The 22,068-nt window shown below is 52.0% G+C and overlaps 1 protein-coding gene across 3 annotated transcripts in view; it reads left to right on the top strand.

The window, feature by feature from the left end:
- Nucleotides 1–22,068, top strand: part of ZNF516 (zinc finger protein 516) — a 113,407-nt gene that overhangs the window by 78,640 nt on the left and 12,699 nt on the right. Inside the window, exons 3-5 of one of the 3 annotated variants that reach the window (XM_082668002.1) lie at nt 13,760–15,166; nt 20,995–21,099; nt 21,948–22,015. In XM_082668002.1, the coding sequence (XP_082524128.1) occupies nt 13,760–15,166; nt 20,995–21,099; nt 21,948–22,015 (1,580 nt within the window). The remainder of the gene's footprint in view (nt 1–13,759; nt 15,167–20,994; nt 21,100–21,947; nt 22,016–22,068) is intronic. The other 2 variants (XM_082668003.1, XM_082668004.1) reach the window with 2 other exon arrangements.

Genomic DNA, 22,068 nt, shown 5'->3' with positions numbered 1-22,068 from the left:
TCCGCCGATGTCAGCGCGCCTCCTCTGTGGACGTTCCGTGGCAGGGCGTGGCGTGGCACTGGGATGACATGTCAGAGCGTGGCGCTGTGCCTGCTGGCCGGCGTGGAAGCCGGTCATCCTGATGGAGCCCTGGCGGTCAGCAGACCCCTGGCCTGGTGCAGTACTAGGCTCGATGTGTGCCCACCGCCCCAGGGGACTGCAGGTGGGATTCCAAGCCACGGGGAACGGTCTTTCGACCCCAGGGACGTGACAGGCCTTTTCCTCTGTGAACCCAGTAATGAGTCTCTGCAGTTAAAGTGACACGTGTTCCTCATGTGCCGTGTGGGTGAGTCACAGACTAACAGACAGATATGTAAAAATACGGAAGGATTTATGACTGGGGTTGTCCGTAGTGGGTGGACGCTTCATTGTGGTTTTTAAATGAACCGTGAGGACACAACAGCCTCGAGTGTCCGGAAGGTAAAGGGGACGAGAGGCTGTCCTCGTCACCCCCCCACGACATCTCCCACCCCTCCGGCGGCGTCCCACCCCTCCTTATCTCCAGACCCATCCGTGTCGTACCTCTGAGTCTTTCCTGGGTTTCCTGCCCTGCACACAGGGCTGCAGCGGCTCCACATGCGGCCGGGGTCAAGTCTGAGCTGGGGCCGGGGCCCCTCAGCCTCTGTGTGTGACGCTGGCCGCATCGCTTCGTGGCCAGGCTGTCCTGGGCGCTGGGGGTGCGTTGCAGCCTCTGGGCTGCTGATCCGTGGGACGTAGCGTGAGCGTCCGAGGGGGGTCCAGCATGAGGGACCGCGGGGGGCTGCCTTTGATTGTGGTGCCTGTGCAGACCCTGCTCCTGGGGGCGACTGCGTCCCCTGTTGCCTAATGGATTGCGCCGTTGCTGTGGCGCTGGGAAGCCATTTCACCAGGCGCTTCCAAGGAAAGTTCGTATCCGCTGACCCTGTTCCCGCCTGAGCTGTGGCTTCGGAAGATTCGCAAGGAGCAGGGGGCAGGTGTGTATCGCAGAGTTTGCTGCCGGGGGCTGTGAGGGTGGCTGCACCGTCTCCTATGGCTTAACGGATTCTACGGTCTCCTTGGGACCATGGTGCACACGCATGTACCCAGGGGCACACAACATGCACGAGCACATGCACATGGGGGTGATCACGGGGTCACTGGGGTTTGAGGGGGTAGTAGGGACGGTGACCGAGGGTCCCCTGGAGCGGCGGTGAGGCCGTACACGGAGCATCCCCCATGCCCAGCGGGCAGTCAGGTAGAAGTGGTTGGCCTCCGAGGTCCCTGCTTCGCTCACGGCATTTGCTGAGCTGTGTTGCCATCCAGCTCAGGCCCAGAAGTCGGTCCGTGCCTGCTGGGTGCTTTGCAGAAGCTGCTGGGCGGGAGAGGAAGGCCGAGGTTCTCGCCCTGGCCACCTGCCCCTGCGCAGAGCGGAAGTGGGGCGATTTCGGCCCCAGGGCTGGTGCCCCGGCTGCGTCCAGGGGACTCGTGGCACACAGGCCGAGCGGTAGCCTTGACTGGTGCCCAGAGACCCGAGGTGACCTGTGTGGATGTGTCGCCATGGAGCTGTGGTTCCGAAGACACAGCGACCAGGACGAGTGGCTGTGTAATTGTTTCCCAGATTCTAAAGATAATAGCCATTTCGTGTTTTGCAGTTACGTGTCTTAGGTTTGGTGAATGTGTTTTCTAGAAATCGAGACGTCGATCGAAGTCTGAGTGGAGGAAAGAAGCGGGGACCCTGGGTTCCTGCTTGTGCGGCTCGTGGTGGTGCTGAGCTTGGCCACTTGAAGGTTTTCAGGGTGTGGATTGATGCGCTCAGCTTTTAAACTTAGCCCCAACGCACACACACGTTTTCTCCTTTTAAAGAATGGTGTATGCATTGGGTTTTGAATTCTGGACTTTGTAATTGTCTGGCTGTGGGAAAGGGAGCGAGTTCTCAGGACTCGGGGTCACGTGGGCAATTATCTGGTTGGACAGTAGCTGCCCCCGGCGGCCCTCCAGCCCAGATACACTGCCGTTCTCTTGTGGGAAACCGTGTGTGTGCGTGAGCCTGCGTACATGCCTGTGGCTGGGCGTGCCTCTGCGCACACGTGACTGTGTGTGGCCACGTGACTGTCTGCACGTGCGTCCCCTTTGTGCCTGTAAGAAGCGAAGGCTCAGGACGGACGGACACAGACAGGAGAGGGTGCCGGCTGGGCCTGGTGATTCCCAGTGCAGCCCCGGGATGACCTGGCAGCTCTGCAGATACATCACATTCATGAACACGCTACATCTTTTTTTTTTTTTTTTTTTGGTACGCGGGCCTCTCACTGTCGTGGCCTCTCGCGTTGCGGAGCACAGGCTCCGGACGCGCAGGCTCAGCGGCCATGGCTCACGGGCCCGGCCGCTCCGTGGCATGTGGGATCCTCCCGGACCGGGGCATGAACCCGCGTCCCGTGCATCGGCAGGCGGACTCTCAACCACTGCGCCACCAGGGAAGCCGCACGCTGCATCTTTGAATGTGCTTTATTATGGCTTCAGCTCTGCCGCCAGGATCAGTACATCTTTTCAGTCCCGTATAAAACTGTAAGCTGCCGGCATCTGGAGAGACGTGGAGGTTATAGATGAAGGGGGCTAGAACCCCAGCAGCCTGTTGAGAGTGTTTTTTAGGTCAGAGAGAAGAGAGAGCGTCAGTGGCTGCCGTTCTTAAAAAGTGGGTTTAGGTCACAGAATCTAGACGTTCAGACCAGTGGTGACTTTGCAGATCACTTCCCATCTTACGTCTTGCTGTTGTCCAGTCCAAACTCAGTGTTCTGGGGAGGATCCGGGTCCCTGTCCCCAAGGGGCCTCGGGAGGTGGGTGCAGAGGGAGAACGCAGGTCCCAGGCACGGTAGGGCGGGCAGAGCAGAGGACGTGGGGGAGCCTTCCGGACCCTGGCGCGTGGCCGGGCCGCTGCGTTCATCACCGCGAGTCCGCTTGTTCACTGGCGGTTTGATGAGCAGCAGCCTGTCGCCGGGGGAGGCTCTCGTGAGGGCCACGTGTGTGCTCAGCTCACTACTGAGTCCAGCGAGAAGCATCGCAGTCACGCCTGGGTTTTATACAAAGAGCGAACAAGTTAATTAGTATTGACCGAGACGGCACCTTTAGCGAGTGGAAGACATGGGGCTGAGACGTGACTTGTGTCCTCAGAGTATGTCCTCCGAGAGCCATCCCCCACCCCTGGAGTGGCCATCGCCCCCTCCCACGCGTGCACACATGCACAGGCACATGTGCACACACGCAAGTGCACACCTCACTGTCAAGGAGCTGCCCACACTCAGCCGGTGCCCAGAGAATGCTGAGCACGCCTGAGTTCAGCAGGGCCTGTCGTGGGCTGAGTGACAGTGGTGACCAGTGTGTTTGCTGATTCCCCCCACTCCCCCCCCCCCAGATATCTCTCCAGGCGGGTGGGCGGGAGGGATCCCACAGCGGCAGTTCCCCTTAGACGGCCTCGGATGGGATGCCAAGCCCGTGGAAGCAGAGGGGCCGGGTCGAGGGCCTTCCCTTTTGAGTTCAGCTGATAGAATTTGACGGAAAACCCTCTACTTAGCTTTAAACAGTTTTAATTCATAGATTCACAGCTCCCACTTAGCCAACGAGCTCCTGGAAAACAGTCACAGAAATACGATATTGCAACTGCTTCTCAAAATAGAAATATGACTAAAGGACTGAGAAAATAAACGTTCGTAATTGGGGCTTTCCTGCGATTTTTCTGTGCGGCATTGCTCCATCGGGGTTGTAATTCTTTGTCTAGACTTTTAAAAAGCTGGATAAATTGAAGGTGAGCTATCAGTCAGGAGAAAACCCAAAGATATGCAAGAAAGAGGAATACAGGTATTTCCTCTTTATTAAAAAAAAGGGGGGGGGGGGAGAAAGTGAAAACCAGAGAGTGAAGAAGTGCGTGAAGAAGAAATGTATGTATGCTTTGTTTTTGCATTTTAATGGAAAACAGTATAACTACAACCCCTTGTTCAGCAGCAGGCCTGGGCAGCCTGCCGAAGAGTCAAACAGTTTAGTGACGTGATTTGGGACTATTTGCTTAAATTATTAAGTAAAATATAAAATAATTCTTGCCACTAAATGTCTCTGGGGGAGTGAAACATCTGAGATTTGATATTTATAAAATAGTTTGAACTCTTTGTGTGAGCGATACAGAAAATCTCTGTATTTTATACTCACTTATACATTTATAACCATAAAAGGCTAGAGAAGCAGCTTCTGGTGGGGATGAGATGACTAGGCAACAAGCTGGTGCTGCTTAGTTAACATTCTCCGTGGTTCCTGCCCAGGCTCACGGCTTCCTAGTTCACAGTTAACTCCGTGTGAGGTCAGGACCATCCTTGTTGCACATCAGCTGGCGCCGTAGGAGGAGGGATGCTGGACCAGGCAAGATGGGACGCTTACTGTATACGGTCAGCTTCGTGAAATAATAAAGGGTTAACTTTGCGGGCGTGTAGATGCCAAGTGCTCAGAAATCGTGTCCCCAGAACATGTTGCCCACCCTCAGTCTGAAGGCACATACGACAGTGCCCCACGAATGAAAAGAATTTTGGTTTTCATGTAGACAGAGTTCTGTGTGGAAGGACATCAGGCCATGTCGTGCCTGTCTTGGGCCGGTTCCCCTTTGAAGCACCCCGGTTTTCTGTCCCAAAATTGGACCTTTGTAGGTGCTGCCTGTAATCGAACCCTCGCGGTCTGATGGCATAGACAGATCATTTCACCTGAGTTAGCCAGATCATCCAAGTATATCACTAGCTTACAGCTCTCCACATGTTAACCTCTGAAAATGCTCATGAACAGACACATCAAGAGCTTTTGATGAACGACTCTTACCCATTTCAGATACATTCGGTACTTGCGAAGCCCTTTCAACGGAAATATGCACAACTGTACTGATGCACACCTAAAGCAAGTTGTCGGTGTACCTCTTTGGCTGACACGTACCTGTTGTTCAAAAGTCATGCCTCCTCGGTCCGTTTCTGAAACCCGGGACGCCACGCGGAGCGCAGGCGCCGGCAGCGGGGTCTCGCGTTGGGAGCGGGCGCCATCTAGTGGTGATGTCCGCACACGGCGCCGGAAGCCGCGGTTCCAGGGACAGCCCGGCCAGCACTGTGCCCCAGAGTGGCCTTTGTTCTGCAGGTCAGCACGTGCTTGGTTTTACATGTGAAAGATTGTCCTGATAAAGAGTCCCAGTTTCTTTAAAAAGGGTCATTATAATTTGTTTGTAAATACACAGAACTCGGGTTTTGTATCTCGGGATAATTAAGCAGCAAACTTTCCAACCACGTGAAAGCTAGTTTGTGTCTGTTGTAATTGTTTTTACGTTGGAGATTTACAGGGTGACTTCTCTGCCGAAGTCTTGCTCCGAGCTTGGTCTCTTAAAAGGCAGCTTGTGGAAGAAAAAACGAAGACGGTTTAAGGGACGTGCGTTTTTTGTAGCGGTTGAGGAGCTGGTGTACCCGTCCTGCCCGTTAGGAAGCAACAGGGCTGGAGGGTGACGCAAAAGAAGCATCGTGTGCTAAGCTTCCCTGGGCTGTTCCTTGCTGCACCTTTTAAAGACATTTTAAAATCTAAAAGCTATATAAATGCCTTCTTTCAACAATTAATTCGGCTTCAACATACTTCTATTTACTTTCTCTTTGCCTTAGTAAAGTGGAAATGTTCATTACTCTTCAGAGCGTGGTTTGTAAAGTTTTGTTTAATGGTTCCTTTTCATTTTTACATTTGTTTGAATTTTGTCACGTGGACAAGTTTATACTTTCTGTTAGGATTTGGGGAGTGAAGGAGGGTGTATAAAATGGACAGTAGCTGTGAAAATAGACCTGAATTCTGTTCACTTCAGCATGGATTCGATTTTAAAAAACACACACAAATGACCCGAGTGACACATTTTTATGGTTGTATCAGTGAGGAAGCAGTAAGTTCTAGATTTCTAGAATGTGATTATGTTTTATGGCAGGACGGACTACCCTCTAGTTACTGGAAGCTTGAGTGGAAACGCGAGGTATTTGATTAACCTTTAAAATGTTGGTTTTGTACTCTCTGAATAGGAATGTTCTTGAAAACATTATTCCCCAGATTTCAAGCTTTAAGTGTCCTTGTGGAACGGTGGTTACACTGTTTAGTCAGAAGTCCTGTATTTAATCTGTAAGTGTTTTTCTTCAGAAATCAAAATCCGGCTTCCAGAGTGCTAAGATATTTACATATTTTTCTATTAACGCAAATAAATTACAGTTTTGTGAGTTATTTATGTGAACAGATTAATTACTTAAAATGAAAACTCCTATACTGTATTCAGACAGACAGAAAAACAAGCAGGAACGATTTAGGGAATAAAATATTGGTTCATTTATACAAATTTTAAAACATGATTATTCAGTTGTCACTCATTGTTCTAGTTCTGTCTGGTTTCCTTACTGAAACTTTGTTATTATTAATTATTATAGTTCATATTATATGTGTAATGAGTGAGAGAGCTTTGAAACACTTCTTTTAAAGAGATTTTTCTGACCATAGAGCTGAATAGTCCTTGATAGATACTGGGCCATTAGAAGCAGTTTCTGTATTATTCTCTATGGAAACAAAGCCTGTCCTTTTTACAAAGGGTGAAGTGGGGCAGAGCTGGGACTTTCACTTTGGTACTGGTGTTGTTCCTGGGCCTGGAAGCCCTGGTGATTTCCTTGTTTGCTGTAACCCCTCCTAAAGCATCCTCGCAAGTAGGTCACTTGGTCACGTGCTTTTCTGGGTGTCCCTCTGTATACGACCAATAATAAGAGCGTCTTTTGCCCCTTGGTTATTTTCCTTTATTCTCCCAGAAGGAGAACTTCCACATTGAACCAGCCCGGGGCAGTGCTTTTCAGCGTTTCCTTTGCTTCACTTGCACAGAAAGCTTATTAAACTGTGTTTGCTAATTGAAAAGCCCCATGGATATTGCAGCTAAAACGTTTTCTTAAGTCATTTCTACATTGTATCCAAGACATCCTATGATAATAATAATCCTCTTCATCACGTTTCATTGAGGTTCAGTGTTTCTGAGATTCTTTTAGCTGAAATATCTTTCCAGGGACTCTTTCCACCCCCAGACACCTATGCAGTTTTCTCTTTGTTAATTTCTTGTGTTTTAATTGTCTCAGTTAACTCTCAAGTTTCAGCTAAATCTCGATGCATAATGGCTCTCATTTCTGTTAAAACATCATACCTTTTATTCTGCCCTGTATCTTTTTTTGTTACCAGTTTTCCCTTTTCTTTCATTTTTTTATTTTTTAAATTTTTAAGTTTGGCTGCGTTGGGTCTTCGTTGCTGTGCGCGGGCTTTCTCTGGTTGCGGTGAGCGGGGGCTACTCTTTGTTGCGGTGCACGGGCTTCTCATTGCGGTGGCTTCTCTTGTTGCAGAGCACAGGCTCTAGGCGCGCGGGATTCAGTAGTGTGGCTCATGGGCTCAGTAGTTGTGGCTCGCGGGCTCTAGAGCGCAGGCTCAGTAGTTGTGGCGCATGGGCTTAGTTGCTCCGTGACATGTGCGATCTTCCCGGACCAGGGCTCGAACCCGTGTCCCCTGCATTGGCAGGTGGATTCTTAACCACTGCGCCACTAGGGAAGTGCCCCAGCTGTCCCTTTTTAAGACAGGGTAAAATAAAAATCAGAAAAGAAGGGTCTTGTGAGAAACATTATTTAAAAACGGATGTTCTTGCTGTCACACAAGTTTTCGGTAACTGATAATATTTGTTATAAAAGTTACTAGGAACTCACAAATATTAAAAATAACCGCTGAAGTCTCAAAATTACTTTTAATCTGGGAGTTCTTAATGGTGAGAATTCTTCAGGCTTACAGTACTTGGGATATTGTATCTTTGGGGAGAGAGTTACTGTTTGTCCCATATAAGGCTCAAATCACGAGAATAATTTGGGTTCAGGCTATTTTCTGTCTCGAGAACCTCCTTAACCCCACTCCCCGTTCATACACTCGTGTGTGGAATTAGTTTGGTGGGTCTTTTCAACGAAGAGGAACAGCTAGGAAGGGGCAGGAAGAGACGATCTCATGGTCACAGCCGCTGGGGTTGGGAGAACCAATGACCTGAACGCGCAGATTGCTCTCAGCCTTGAGCGCCAGCTGCCGTTTGCGGTCATCACTACAGATGTTATTACATCCGGGTTTTAATTCAGGGACGGGGCTGCTGATGGAGCCTCATACTCAGGTCATTCCCGGATCCCTTCCTAGGGCAGGAGGAGGGGCCGCAGGGGAGAGCATCTCTTCCTGTTTCCTCTGCAGCTCGCACACTTCCTGGGGCCACGCGCTGGTCCTGTGGCCGTGGGGCATGAGGCGCTGGGGGCGGGGAGGCCCTGCGAGGCGGCCAGGCGGCCTCTCCAGCGGGACCAGGGTCCGTCAGTACTTCGCGAACTGCCTTACCTGGCCGTCGTTTTGAGTTTTCCTGCATTACCGAGTTCTTGTGCATCCTCTTTGGAGAGAAGGTTCGTCTTCTAGAATTGCAGGACCTGAAGGCATCTGGGGTCCAATATGCAAAGTTCTAGAAACTTGCTGCACACGTGAGGCTCAGTACTTCACCTTACGAGCACCCAGCCCAAATATGGGTAAGCTTTTGGAAAAGTCAAGTTAGGTTTCCACCACAGCATCTGATTCTTCCCCAGCAGTTACTGGACAGGGTCACCTCCATCCCTGCGGACCCTCCCCAGCCGTGGACGCGGCGGGCGGGCGACGGCTGGATGGCCAGGTAGGGCTCGGGCTCCACCAGCCACAGCGAGACCTTGTGGAAGCTGTTCTCTGCCCCAGTTTCCTTACCTGCAACGCGGGGGAGAGCAGCCTCACCTCCTGGGTGTGTTGAGAGAGGTGATGGCGGGTGTAGCTGGCTCCGCTGGGCTGCTGGCTCCTGGGGAAGGGGGAGTCCTCATCCCAGCCCCGCGCTGGGTGTTCCCGGCTGGACGGCAGCTCACCGGCGGGAGCCAAGACGCCTCCTTCCCCTTAAGGGCAACAGCCTTTCATCTTGTGCCCAAGACCGTCAGGAGACACCAGGTCCATGTGTCCTTCTGTCCCCTAAATGACCAGTGTGGTGAGCCTCTCAAAAGAGGGAATCATGGGCTTTTACGGTGCTATTGCTTTTTACCTGTGTGGTTCCTGCTGCGAGCCAGGCCCTTGCTGCCTGGGGACCCCATCAGGGCCACGCCACCCCTAGACGAGGCCGGACGATGCTGGCCAGATGGTGAGGTCAGCCATGACTGGGGCACCGCGGCCGGTGTCTGGCATCACATCCCGCTCGCCTACGGGAACCAGGCTGGCGGGCGCCGGGGACCAAGCCTGGCCAGCAGCGGTGGACCCTCCCTGGTGACGTAGAGCCGCGTCTCGCAGGCGGGACTGGTGACCCACATTCCTCCTGCTTCCTCTCGATCCCATTATAGATGTTAGTAGCTGATAACATCCTCTGAGATTTGCTTAGGTTCCTGTCAGAACGAGTCATCTGTGTTCACAGCGTAACTAACTGGGTGAGAAACTGGGGAGACTGGTCAGGAATCAGTTGACGGCGGGGACAAGTCAGTCTGTAAAGCTTCTCCCTCCATACCCAGGAAACAGCTGCCTGCCGTGACCGTAGGTTTACTGAAGGGTCCGTCGGGACACGCGTGCCAGGGGAAGGCCCACCGTAAGGCATGCAGGGTTTTGTGCTGCGTTAGTTTCTGTTTTGTTTTTGTTTCTGTTTTGAGAGTGTCTGTGTTTTTTGTTTTGTTTTGTTTTAACCAAGGGTGGGAAGTGAAGAAATTATAATAAACATAAAAAGAGAGGCAAAGAGCCACAGTCATACAGTAAGTGGACAGACTAAACCAAGATGAGCTGATGAGGTGACATATGATCACCGAGGATTTAGAAATGAGGCTCTTCTTGTGAAAGCGCCTTCAGTCCCCAAACTTGAAGCCGTTCCCTGCTGGCCCAGCCCACGTTCATGTGTGATGCCTGAACATGCGCTCCCCAGAGTGAAGTGCTAACTTGCTACTTTGAAAGTTATACGTGAAGCCACGACAGAGCGTTTTCTAAAAAAAGAAGCGTGTTTCCCCTTTACATCACTCAGACATACCTGTGCAGAATCCACCACATCTGAGTCCACTGAATGGAAAGGAAAGCAGTGAGGCCACTGAGGTGCCTGTGAAGCCAACGGTTCATTTCTGGTGGTCGCTGGTCCCTTGTGCATAATCCTCCCCACCCGGGAGTTGAAGGGAGAGAGAGGCAGCCTGTGGACCCCGGAAGGCCGGCCCCTCCCCGCCTGCTGGGGGCTGACCTCCAGCCCCACGGCAGCTCGTCTGTCTCTGCCTCTCCTGAAATCCGGTTCTCCGTGACTCCCGGTGATTTGTCCTCTGTCGACCCCAGCGCGCCTTGATCGTGGCCACAGTTAGAATCACCCAAAGATTTTTTCAAAAAACGTGCAGACCCTTCTTCCCAAAAGGCTGGTTTTCGGTCTAGGCACTGGCCTTGGGTCTTTCTTCCAGCGACGGTTCACGTCCTTTGCAGATGATTCCAGGGGGCAGCTAGAATGCTGCTGGATGAACTAGCCCTCCCTCCCTCCCTTCAGGACACAGGGACTGAATGTCAGCGTTTGTGGTGGTCCAGCCAGCAGCCCTCTGTTTTAGGTGGCACAGTGCAAGTTCCTGCAGTCATTCTCCACATTACTTGGTTTCCAGAGACCTCCCTCCATGAGCCTGTCCTGGACATGCTTTTGACTCTTCTTAGTATGGGGCTCAGAGCTGAGACTGGGCTCCTCCAGCTAGGTGCGCACTGCTGGTGCCCTTGCCTCCCTGGCTGTGGCTGTGGCTTTACCTTGATATATCAATAAAACCCTGGGCCGTGGAGACTCACGCTGAGCTTGTGGTTCCCTAGGAGCCTGGACTCTCACAGCACAGCCCTTAAGCCAGACCTTTCACTTCCTGCACCTTGTTTCTTCTTGTTAGTTTTGAGCCTTTGTTCCATCCTGTTGAAAACTTTTGAATCTGTCTTTTTTTTTTTTTTTTTTTTTTTTTGGTGAAGGTTTTGGCTCTCCCTCCTGGCTGAGTGTCAGTCCTGGGTCTGATACCTTTGTCCAGTCCCATTTCTTCATCTAGGCCGCCAATAAATGATGGTGGGGCTGTGGGAGGACCGATGCTGTAGCATCCTTAGGAGACCTTCCTCCCTGTGGATTCTGGGCAGGGGTGTCGGGTCAGCTCCCAGTGCGCCCTGTCCAGCCACATTTCATCTTGTGCCCAAGACCGTCAGGAGACACCAGACCCGTGTGTCCTTCTGTCCCCTAAATGACCAGTGTGGTGAGCCTCTCAAAAGAGGGAATCATGGGCTTTTACGGTGCTATTGCTTTTTACCCCCTAAACCAGAGATAAAATTTTGAAACGGTACCTGTTTTATAAACCAGAATACCGAAGCTCACAGCATTGATCTAATCTGCTTTCTCAGCAGGTCAGTTGAAAAGTGTGTTTTGATCTGCGTTAACATGGCTACAAACTGCTTCCTTTGCTACTTGGTGCAATTTAAGACCCATGCACAGAGGTGAGGAGCTAGGGAAGGCGTTTCAGAACCCTCACGCAGGTGTGCCGGCCCGCTGTGTGGTGCGGGGGTCCTAAGAGCCGTGTCTCTCAGTTCCGGTACTGTGACGGAGGGCCTGCCGTAATTTTTCACTTGGTGTCTTGGTCAGAGGTACTGGAGGTTCTCGTGATGTTTGAAATCCTTTGTGGGAGCATAACCTCTGGGGGCTCTGACAGATGTGCTCTGAACACCTGCAGATGTGTAGTGTCAGGTACAGTGGCCCTGTTGTTTCAACTAATAGGCTTTGGTGTGTGTTCTCATAAATCCATATGCCTTTAATGCAGGAAAAACTAGGTCCCCCAAGCCGCCGTCCTGACTCTCTTTGAAAATGTAAAAGTGACTTTGATAGACTGAGCCTCAGCCTGAATTAAACAAAGGCCAGGACAATCCCCTGCATTTAATTCCAGGTCAAATGCCCTTTTTATCCTCGAGCTTTCCAGGGCCGCCTGGTTTGCTTTCTGAGTGACGCTAGGTACCCACGTGACAGGCAGGTATATCTAACTTTATTTAAATGTTACCTTTTCAGAGCCTATAGGATCAGAAAATGTATTCCTCTTTTGTCTTGTTTCCTGAGCAATTCTGCCGATCACTACATACTGGTAACATTTCTTATGTGGACGTAATCCTTTAAAGTTGCTTATAAGTGGCTGTCTACCTACTAATTGAAAATGAATATTTGTTACTGTGTTCCTTCAGATCTCTGGTAAATGCCTTCTGTGAAGGACACTTTCCTGCTTTCCTGAAGATCCCTTTGGAATACACTTTTTTTTCTTCCTTTTTTACCAATTTGATGTGATTACTGTCTTAACTCCAAAAATATACTTAGAAAAATTTTGTTTTATTTTATTTTTTGTTTTTGATTGAAGTATAGTTGATTTACAATATCGTGTTAGTTTCAGGTATACAGCACAGTGATTCAGTTATGTGTGTGTGTGTGTGTGTGTGTGTGTATTTTCAGATTCTTTTCTCTTATAGGTTATTACAAAATATTGAGTATAGTAAAATACTAAGTTTAGAAATACAGTAAAACGTTGAGTATAGAAAAATTTTAACATTCTGTGTAAACAGATCCCTACATTCCATGAGAATGTTAAAATCTCTAAAAAATTCTTATTTAAAAACCAACAGTATTGGGCTTTCTCATAAAAGAAAACCTAAGATTTTAGTCCATCCCCGCTATGATACCTGTAATGAGAAAAAACACCTCTGAGCTCGTACTGATGGGAAGAATCCACGCTCTGTAGTTCGGAAAGGTTTAAGACATCCAGAAACGTTTGTGCACCTTCTAATTGAAATAAACCCAAGGTCGTCAGGGCAGACTTCAAGTGGGTTTTTTGTTAAATCGTGTCGAATCCACTTGCAGTGCAGTCTGGTCGGGGAGAAGCTTTGCAGCCTCGGTGCCCAAGCTCAGGGAGCCTGGCTGCACTTGGGGTGATGTCGCTGGCACTCACCCGGGAGGGTGCGAGGCCACCCCGTGGCAGGGAACCCGTGCCCAGCCAGCTCCCCTGTAGAAGGCTCCAGGCAGACGCCACAGGAGCGGCAGTGGGCGTCCCACCCAGGGAGCACCGTTTCTCCCGGGCATACCCCCTGGGAGGCGTGGGCATGAGGAGTGGGACTCACCCCCTTCCCTCTCATGCCTCCAGAGGAAACTGTTGGTGTCCAGGTTTTGAAGCTGAATGTTGGACTTTACTAGACAGTCACGGGGGCCCATCCTGAATCGGCCCGTAGTTTCTGAGGCAGCTGCAGGATCCCTGCGGGGAGAGCACACTGTTTTCCAGCCCTGCCTCTCTGTGACCATGGGCTGAGGGGTTCTTTGAAAGCCATGGAAAGCCTTATGCTGTTATAAAGAATTAAGTTTTTTTTCTAGTTTTTGATAGAACTAGTCCCCCTCTGTTGACTAGCAACAGTGTAGTTATATGTCACTAGATAGGCAGCTATGTTATTTTCCCCTGTAGGCTACTGAGTCGTCTAATTGGAAAAGAAGCCCCACCCCAAATAGCGCCATTTTGCCCTCAAGGTTGATCCGCTCTTCACAGGGCTTGTTGATCCAGGTCCTGGATCGCACCGTTCCTGAGACCCACACGCTTCCCTCCACACGTGCACGTGGCGGTTTGGGTGTGCTTCTCTGTCTTCTGTTCTGAAGAGAAATGGTAATGTCACGTTTTCCATTTCGATCCTCCAGGGACAAAGCCACACCGCTGCTGCTTTCCTGAAGAAGTAGCCTCCGCTGCGCTCTCCAACGGAGACCAAAGTCACACACTTGGAAATAACCCATCGGGAAGAGCTGCCCGGGAGCCCAGCGCGGGGATCACGGCTGCTGTGTCCGTACTTGAAAGCAGTAGCAGAGACACTTCCAAGAGAGCAGAGCAGCCTAGGTTTTCTGTGGACTTAAAGATGCCAGCATTTCACCCCAAGCAAGAAGGCCCCGGCTCCAGGAATGCTGCGGACTTCCCTTCGCATCCCACTCAGACTGCAGACGTGCAGCTCCCCTCTGAGAGCCAAGCCACCCACCCGAAAGAGAAGCTGTCTGATTTGCACAATAAAGAGCATTCCGGGGGAGGGAGACGGGCGCCGGCCCCAGACCTGGTCCCGCTGGACCTGAGCGAGCGGTCGACGCGGGATGACCCCAGCCGCAAGGAGGGGGCCTCCTCCCTGCAGGCAGCTCTGGCCGTCCACCCGTGTCCTTACTGCAGCCACAAGACCTACTACCCCGAGGTTCTGTGGATGCACAAGCGCATCTGGCACAGGGTCAGCTGCCACTCCATGGCCCCCCAGTGGATTCAGCCCAACGGCTACAAAAGCATCAGGAACAACTTGGTTTTCCTCACCCGGAGCGGACGCACGGGCCCCCCGCCTGCCCTCGGGGGCAAAGAGTGCCAGCCTCTGCCCATCTCCCGGTTCACCCGCACTCAGGTGCCGGGCGGGGCGCCGGGCCCCAAAGGGAGCCCCTCGCCCCTGGGGGTGCCCACGAAAGCCGCCGGCTTGCCCAGGAGCAAGGAGAGCCACCCCGGGGGGCCCTGCGCGCTCTGGGCGGCCGGCCCCGACGGGCATCGGCAGACCAAGCCCGGCCCCGGCCCCGAGCAGCCCGGGGCTCCGCCGCCCCCGTCCAAGCCCAAGCAGGAGGCCGGCCCGAGACCCGGGCCCGCGGCGGGCAGCGGGGGCTTCAGCAGAACTGCCACACCGACGCCCACCGTCATCGCCCGGGCGGCTCCCCAGCCCCCGGCCAGCAGCAGGCAGGGCGACAAGTATGGCCTCCCCCCGGCGGGCGCCGGCCTCGGTCCCCCAAATAAGCACAGTGCCCTGGACCCGCCCAAAGCCAAATTCAGCCCTCAGCCTCAGGGTCAAGCACACGGGAAAGGTGACGGGGGCCCCCCTCTACCTCCCCGAGAGCCCCCCGCCAAGGTCGGCTCCAGAGGGACTGCGGCCTCGCAGGCCCAGCCCGTCTTACACAACATCAAGCAGGAGCCTGCGTCCGAGGGCCCCGAGAAGCGCCTGGACATCCTCAGTATCTTTAAGACGCACATTCCAAAGGACTTTGCTTCTCTCTACCAGAGCTGGGGCGGCAACGGCCCTGCGCTCGAGCACAGAGGTAAGGGCTGCGGGCCCTCTCCCCGCCCGCCCTGGGGGCTGTGGGACCTCACGGGGGCGCCCCTCCTTAGAGGGGCGCAGTGCTGCCCACTGGCTGTGTCTGAGCCCCGGCGCAGTGCGCCCTGGCTGCTGTGCCCGGCCTCCTGCTGACGTCCCCGGCACAGCCAGCCACGCCCCCTCCGCGCCTAGCAGGCGGCCTCCGTGGCACTTAACCCACTTGGCCATTTTATCTTATTTTTGTTCTTAGTATTTTTGTGGCCGCACCCACAGCTTGCGGGATCTTAGTTCCCCGACTAGGGGTCAAACCCAGGCCCTCTGCAGTGAAAGCGCTGAGTCCTAACCACTGGGCCGCCAGGGAAGTCCCTCCATTTGGTTATTTTAAACAAGGATCTGTAGATGTTCATTGTCTCATGCCTCTATAAAGTAACCACTTCAAATGCATTTGAAGTGGTTACTTAAGTTTTATCTTTACACGTATATAATTTTAAAAGCGCACATCAGTACTCCAGCATTCGTTAGCAGGGCCTTTGCGGAATGTGAATGTCCCTTACCAGCTTTGGGGAATTGACTCATGTTTAAAGTTCTGGAAAAAATTATACCTCAGATCATTATCTTCCTTTCCTCCCAGCACCTCGGTATTAATACCTAATAGGAATAATAATTAGGAATTGTCAGCGAATTTCCACAGGCTCCGTTGAATGCCTGCATGGGATATGATGCCCTTGTTCTTGATTATCAATTGAAGGTAGCTCTCAGTTAACATCCAGAACCCTGGGAAGTCTCAGTATTTCCAGTAAAAAATAAATAGACAAAAACCCCTGTGGGGCTCCGGCTCTCAGTTACCTTACCTGGGTGGTCCTAACCCTTTTTTGCATACAGCCGTACGTCAAGCATCTGTAATTTATTAAAGTAGGGTACCATTTCAGATGAATTGTGAGATCCAGTCCCTCAAATTCCAGGAGCTCAGAAGCACCTTTGGGGGCAAAGTTCAGATCGGGGGAGTCACGAGCACAGAGGCACCCGATCCGCTGTGTGGGATGCCTGGTGGCCGTGGTTCCCGGCAGACGGATGTGCGTCTCTCAGTTCCCGGTTTCCTCCTATGACTCGGAACCTGCCCAGCTCCATCACTGGTGCCACGCTGGTGTGGCGAGGAGGCCTTTGGTCCATGTTGACCCTTAGAGAAAAACGGAGGTGTTTTTCGACTAGCAGAAAACTCAGGCGTTCCACAGGCTTAGAGATTTTGCCAGTGGGGTCCTTACCCCAGGTGGTTCTGGGGCTGTGGCTCAGAGACAGAGCTTCTTGAGAATTTCTAGAATGAAGCGGAGGCCTGGCTGCCTGGAGGTGGTGGAGGCTTTCATTAAGATGCGGTGCACAGGGCGTGTCCTGGTTAAGGCTCCATCCCCTGCCCTGTGCTTCAGGTGCTCTGGGCGCACGGCCCTTGGTAGGTGGGGAAAGGCTGCTACCACGTAGCTTAGTGTTTCCGCCTTTTTGGATGTCGTTGAGTTTAGTGAGCTTTCCATGTTCTCAGCAGTGTTTCCCAGTCTTGCAGATTATTTTCTCTGAGATGGAATAAACATATATTGGTTGGCCTTTCGGGATCTCACGCCAACCTCAGTTCTCTAGATGCAGGTTTTCGTGGACCCTAAAACAGAGAGGACTTAGATGTAGATGATGGTGAGTTTCGTGGGCGCCGTGCTCCTGGTCACCTTCTCCCCTCCGTCCAGTGCTTCCTGGAGTCTCTGCCCGGCTGCAGAGTGAGTGGAGTCTGCACCAGTGTTTGGATGACTTCCACTTAGTAAACCAGACTTGAACGTCCTTTGTTACAACCCACAGCCTGCCCGATCACAGCTCTAAACATGCCAGTTCCCACCTAGTAAGCGGCCCACATGCCCACTTCCTAAAGGCTCTTTGTGCTGCGTGTGGACCTGCCTTGTTGTTGCTTTTTTTCCCAAAAAAGTAGAAGTGAGTTTTAAGTTAAGGTTTAGAGAATTTCAGACGACAGACTTTGAAGTACAGGTAACCTGAAATGTTTTCCTTTTCTTTAAGATTTTTTAAACACATGGTTCTAAGGCTCCCCCCTCCCCGCAAACAGAGGTTAGATATTTATCTTCTAAATGTGAAAAATGCTAAATCGTCCTCAAAGCGTGTGTGCTGTTCTTGGATGATTTACTCTTCTCGTGTCAGGTGTAAGTGTGCAGATTTATGGTGTTTTCCCTCACCCTGGTTTGGGCTTCTTAGGGGAAGTGCTTAAAATTTTTTGGCCTTGGTGTGTGAGTTCATAGGTGTGTTCTGAGAACCGAAGCTCTTGGGTTTAGGGAAGAACTGAGGTCAGCTGTGTAAATCCTGGTTGGCCTGCCTCAGTTTACCTTGAATGCCCCGCCAGGAGGGACTTGCTCTCCCCCGGTGGCCCTTCTCTCCCTCATGGACTCGGTTTGGCTCCTGGTCTGGACTTGGGGGTAGTTCAGAGCAAGCCCAGAGCTCTTCTCATCCCCGGACCATTGCGTCTTCAAACCCTGTCCTTTGCCTCTCCTGCATCCCTTTCCTGGTCCAGCGGCGGACGGGTATCGGTCCCTGCTTGGCCTACGGGGGGCCTTCGCGGGTTCCTTTCTCCCTTGAGTGTTTGTTTATGATGCTTTGAAAGTGTCCTGGCTGCAGGGAAACCCAGCAGGTGTGGTGAGGTCTATTTGAGGGGTGAACAGAGAAGTGATGTTTCCTGTTACGGAGACTCTATGTCTACTGTTGCAGCCTAGAAACTATGTGCAGCCGCTCCCAAAAATTACATTCCCGGCACGTTACTGAATTTGCAGTAACTAAACTCTCAAGGTTTTGGTTTCTACTCCTCGCTGAGCACCCATTTTTTTCTTGAGTACATACGTGGTTGACTTTGGCATCAGGAATTGAGAGTCTAGAATCTGAGCGAATTCATCTCCACTCCACGAGTCTGTCAGCAGTTTGGGGACTCACGCTGTCCTCTGATGCAGTCTCGCTGTGTTTCCCCGAGAGGTGTCGTCTGCGAGTGAAGATCGCAGCCTCCCCACGCGGGCCGTGGGTGACACGTATCGCGGTAGGAAGGCAGAAACGTGCAGAAGGGAATCTTGTAAAGGAAGAGGCACTCACCTGTTGTGGACACGACATCCTTGTGGTGCTGGAGGTGTGATCCTGTGAGTCTCGAGGGAGGTCCTGTCTTGAGACAGAGAACGGTGCTCTCGGGCGATGCCTCTGAGACATCAAGGTTTTATGAGGTTAAGAGAGGGAATCCTCAGAGAGCTTTTCCCCACCTGTGTTTTGACCAAATGATGTTTGTGTAGAAATGAATAGTCTGGAAACTCTGCCAAAAGAGAAAAGACATTACCTGGAAACGATCATCGTCACTTCCCTTAGGGGCTTGAAGCCTAATCCTTTAAGGATTAAAAAAAGCTACGTTTCCTGTGATCATTCTGCTGTGTAGATCGCAAGTCTGGAAACAGGTATGAGTGTAACGTGAGTGGTTTGTTGATAGAACGGTCATAAAATAGTAAATTATCTGTGTTTCCAGAATTTGTGTCCAGCCTGTGGTAGAGGATGATTTGGATTTTAGAATTTAAAAAATCGAAAATAAAAGAACAGGATAATTCTGGATAGGATAACATATAAGGTTTTTCTTGTTGAGACTTTAAAAAAGTCTTGTATGCCCAAGACATATTAATAGGATGATGACAGAAGGTTTGTACTTCCTTTGTGTGAATCTCGGAAGCATCTTTGCGGGATCCTTCAGTTTCCTCCCTCCCCTGGCGGGGGCAGCGTAACGAAGTTGAGTGCATGTTGGCAGGGCTTTGGAGGAGAGTCTGCAGGTGCCCCCAAAGACCCGTCAAGGCCTCTTCCTTTCCTTTTTGAGCCCACTTTCTATACACAACTTTACTTTTGAGGTCAGAGTGGCAGAGCTGTTTGCTCACCAGGTAGCCTTCAATTCAAATGAAGTTTGTAACCTTTCTCACTAGCTCAGAATTTTGAAGTAGCTTGGGCATAATATTATTGACCATAAAGGGCAAGGGTCTTTTCTTTAAAAAGTAGGGAGACAATGATATGATAGAATGCATGGGAAGACGATGTGTGTGTGTGTGTGTGTGTGCACGTGTGTGTGTGTGCATGTGTGCTGATGCATACCTAATGAATGGGGAGTGGGTGCAAGGGCTGTGCTTTCTCTGCTGCTAGTTTGGGTGGGAATTACCTAGAAAAAAAAGTATGATAATGGCTTGGTTTTGACCATTAGATGCAGAGGCCACATGGGGGAGTCGTCATCATCGGTGGGTGTCCTGGGGGCATCCTTAGGACCTGCACTTAGATGCAGCCCCATTATTCTTGGGAAAATCCAGGCAACCACAGCGGCTGTCAGAGAGGGTCTTCTTAGGAGCCCAGCTGGAGGGTGCTCACAGTGAAAAGGAGGGAGCAGCAAAAGCGAGGATAAAGTTGAGATTTTCCTGGACCAGAATCAGAGGAGGGAGGGACCGCCCTGAACGGCTGAGTATGTTAGCTGTTGATAGAAGCCGTCTTCACGCTGGCTGCCTGTGGTCAGAAGAACTGGGGTGTCCGGCGCACTCAGGAGTCCCGGCCCCCCCTCTTGGGCCCATCGGTCAGGCATCCAGGGACGCCCTCCTCAGCTTTTCCTCCCCCCGACTTGGCCTGGTCAGAACTCCAGGAAAGAGGAGGCGGGTGGTCTCAGCACATGAGCCCGCGGCTCCTGGGGTCGCGTGGCCAGGTGACACTTTCCGTGTTTTACTGGGAAGCTGACACCCTGATCTTTTACTAATGACAGGGCATGAGTGGGTTAAAATGTGTCGTCATTCTCCTCGCATCCCTGAAGGAGGTGGTGAAGAAGCTGAGAACTTTGTGGGCAAATTCTTCTCTTTCTCGGAGACTCACATTCATGACTTGTCCAACGAGAAATCCACCATCTGCCCTACAATTCGTGCATTTCTTTGACTGTTATCTCCATAAACAGTACCTGTAATGTAAAAACAATTTTATATCATTTGTATGTGTTGTGGCTTCTGAATGAGGACAAGAGAATGATACGGTCTCAGCTGTTTGGCTAAGACCCTTGGTCGTCCTTTCACTCAACTTTTACATTCAAATGTCAGACTTCAGGTGTGTAAACACTCAGCTCAGGGAGCGTCATCTAAAAACATTTGTTGTTAGAGGCATACCTTTTTCTAGTTAGTATTTTTGTTTTCCCGTTGAGTTGAGCTACCGTTGAGCCTGATGGGAAGGTTAGGCTCAGGGAGGTCATTTCAGAGCTACTGTTACATGAAAAATGAGGCTTTTCTTCAGAGAGATGCCCTCATCCAGAAAAGGCAGACAGACAGGTGTGAGTCTTCTGCGTCCCTTTTCTAGCAAAAGCCGGACATCTTTTAGGGTCAGGAGGGAACAGGAGGTCGGCACTCTAAGACCGGCCTCCTTCCTAGGTGTCCCGTCTGTGCTCTGCCCGGGATGCGCAGGACACACAGGTAAGGGGCCGGCAGGGGGGGTAGGTGGGGATGGCGCAGCTCCCAGGCGTGTGGCCCAGCGTCGCCTTGGGGGCAGGGCCCAGCCCTGCTTTCCTAGTCCCTCACTTGGTCTGGCCACATCACTCCATCGGCCGGATGCGGGCCACCAGCTGCCTGGGTCCCACACACCTGAGGGCGCGTCATGAGAGTGGAATTTAATCCTCTCTAATCTGTGCTCCCTCGCGGTCCTGCGTGTGCGGGCTGTCCGGGGGCCTGGAGGTGCCTGCCATCAGGACACAGCGGAGGGGCTGACGATGTTTTCCTCTCGCCCCCTTCCTCCCTCCCCCGCCCCTGCACCGCTGCCCAGGGACACTCCGGACGCCGGCCCACCAGGGAGACTTGGTCTGCGTGGAGTGTGGAAAGTGCTTCCACCAGTCTAGCCATCTCCGGGCCCACACGCGGGCTCACACAGGTACCTGCCCGGGGGGCCCTGGGGGGAGGCAGTCTCTGTTTTCCACAGTTGGTGACAGGTTTAGATTTCGCCCGGGTGAGGTGAGGGGTCAGGCCTTGTCTCCTGGGATGACACTCTAGGCTGTCCTATCCGGCACCTGCACCTGAAATGATTTTTCCTTTGCATCCAAGTGCTGTGTGGTTTCATCTGAGATAAGCCTGTCTTGCAAATGCTCCACTTTAAGTAGAGTGGACTTCTCAGAAGTGCACGGGGTAATGAGTTACGCTGCCACCAGGACGCACTGAAACCCACGTCCCCCATCGGCATGACACCCGGCTGCCTGCTTTCCTCCTCGGCACCAGCTGGCCTCTGTGGACCGGTGGGTGCCGAGTGGCAGAATTCCTCGGCCTGTTTGTCAAGAGCTTGCCTGAGATGGAATCGGGGGAAGCAACGTGTGTGTGGTGGGCGCACCACACAGCCAGGGCGAGGCGGGGCCGGGGGTGCTTTATCCCAAGCGTGAAGGACGCATCCGTACCCGGGTCGGGTCTGATGCAAAGTGACAGGGGCCAAACGGTAAGTGGCGCAGAAGGAGGGGCCCTCTGCACGCGCCCGGCTAATTAATGTTGTCACTGATGGGTCTCTTTGGCGACGAAGCCTGAATTAAAAAGGGCACCGGCCCCAGGCAGCGTTTTCAGTTTCTTACAGTAAGTGTTATGGTAAACTGGTATTTTCCGGCCACAGGCTGGGCGCTGGGTCTTTTTTTCGTTGTTTTTTTTTTTTTGCGCAAGTGCTTAACCTGTAAGGGATGCGTGTCGCGGGGCGTCGGGAAGCTAGCGTCCCCCTGCTAACGCACGTACTTGCTCTCACAGTGCTGTTTGAGTCTAACGGCCTCCGAGGTGCTGAAGCCCACGCCACCTCCGCAGATGCCCCCAAACAAGTAGGTCTCCCGACTCACGGGTGTGTGGGTTTTCATGTCGCGTAGCTGGGAAA

Source organism: Grampus griseus, assembly GCF_964374135.1.
Source record: "Grampus griseus genome assembly, chromosome: 12".
In the NCBI taxonomy this organism is placed as follows: Eukaryota; Metazoa; Chordata; class Mammalia; order Artiodactyla; family Delphinidae; genus Grampus; species Grampus griseus.
The sequence above is the reverse complement of the archived record's forward strand: the minus strand, read 5'-3'. Positions and strand labels throughout refer to the sequence as shown.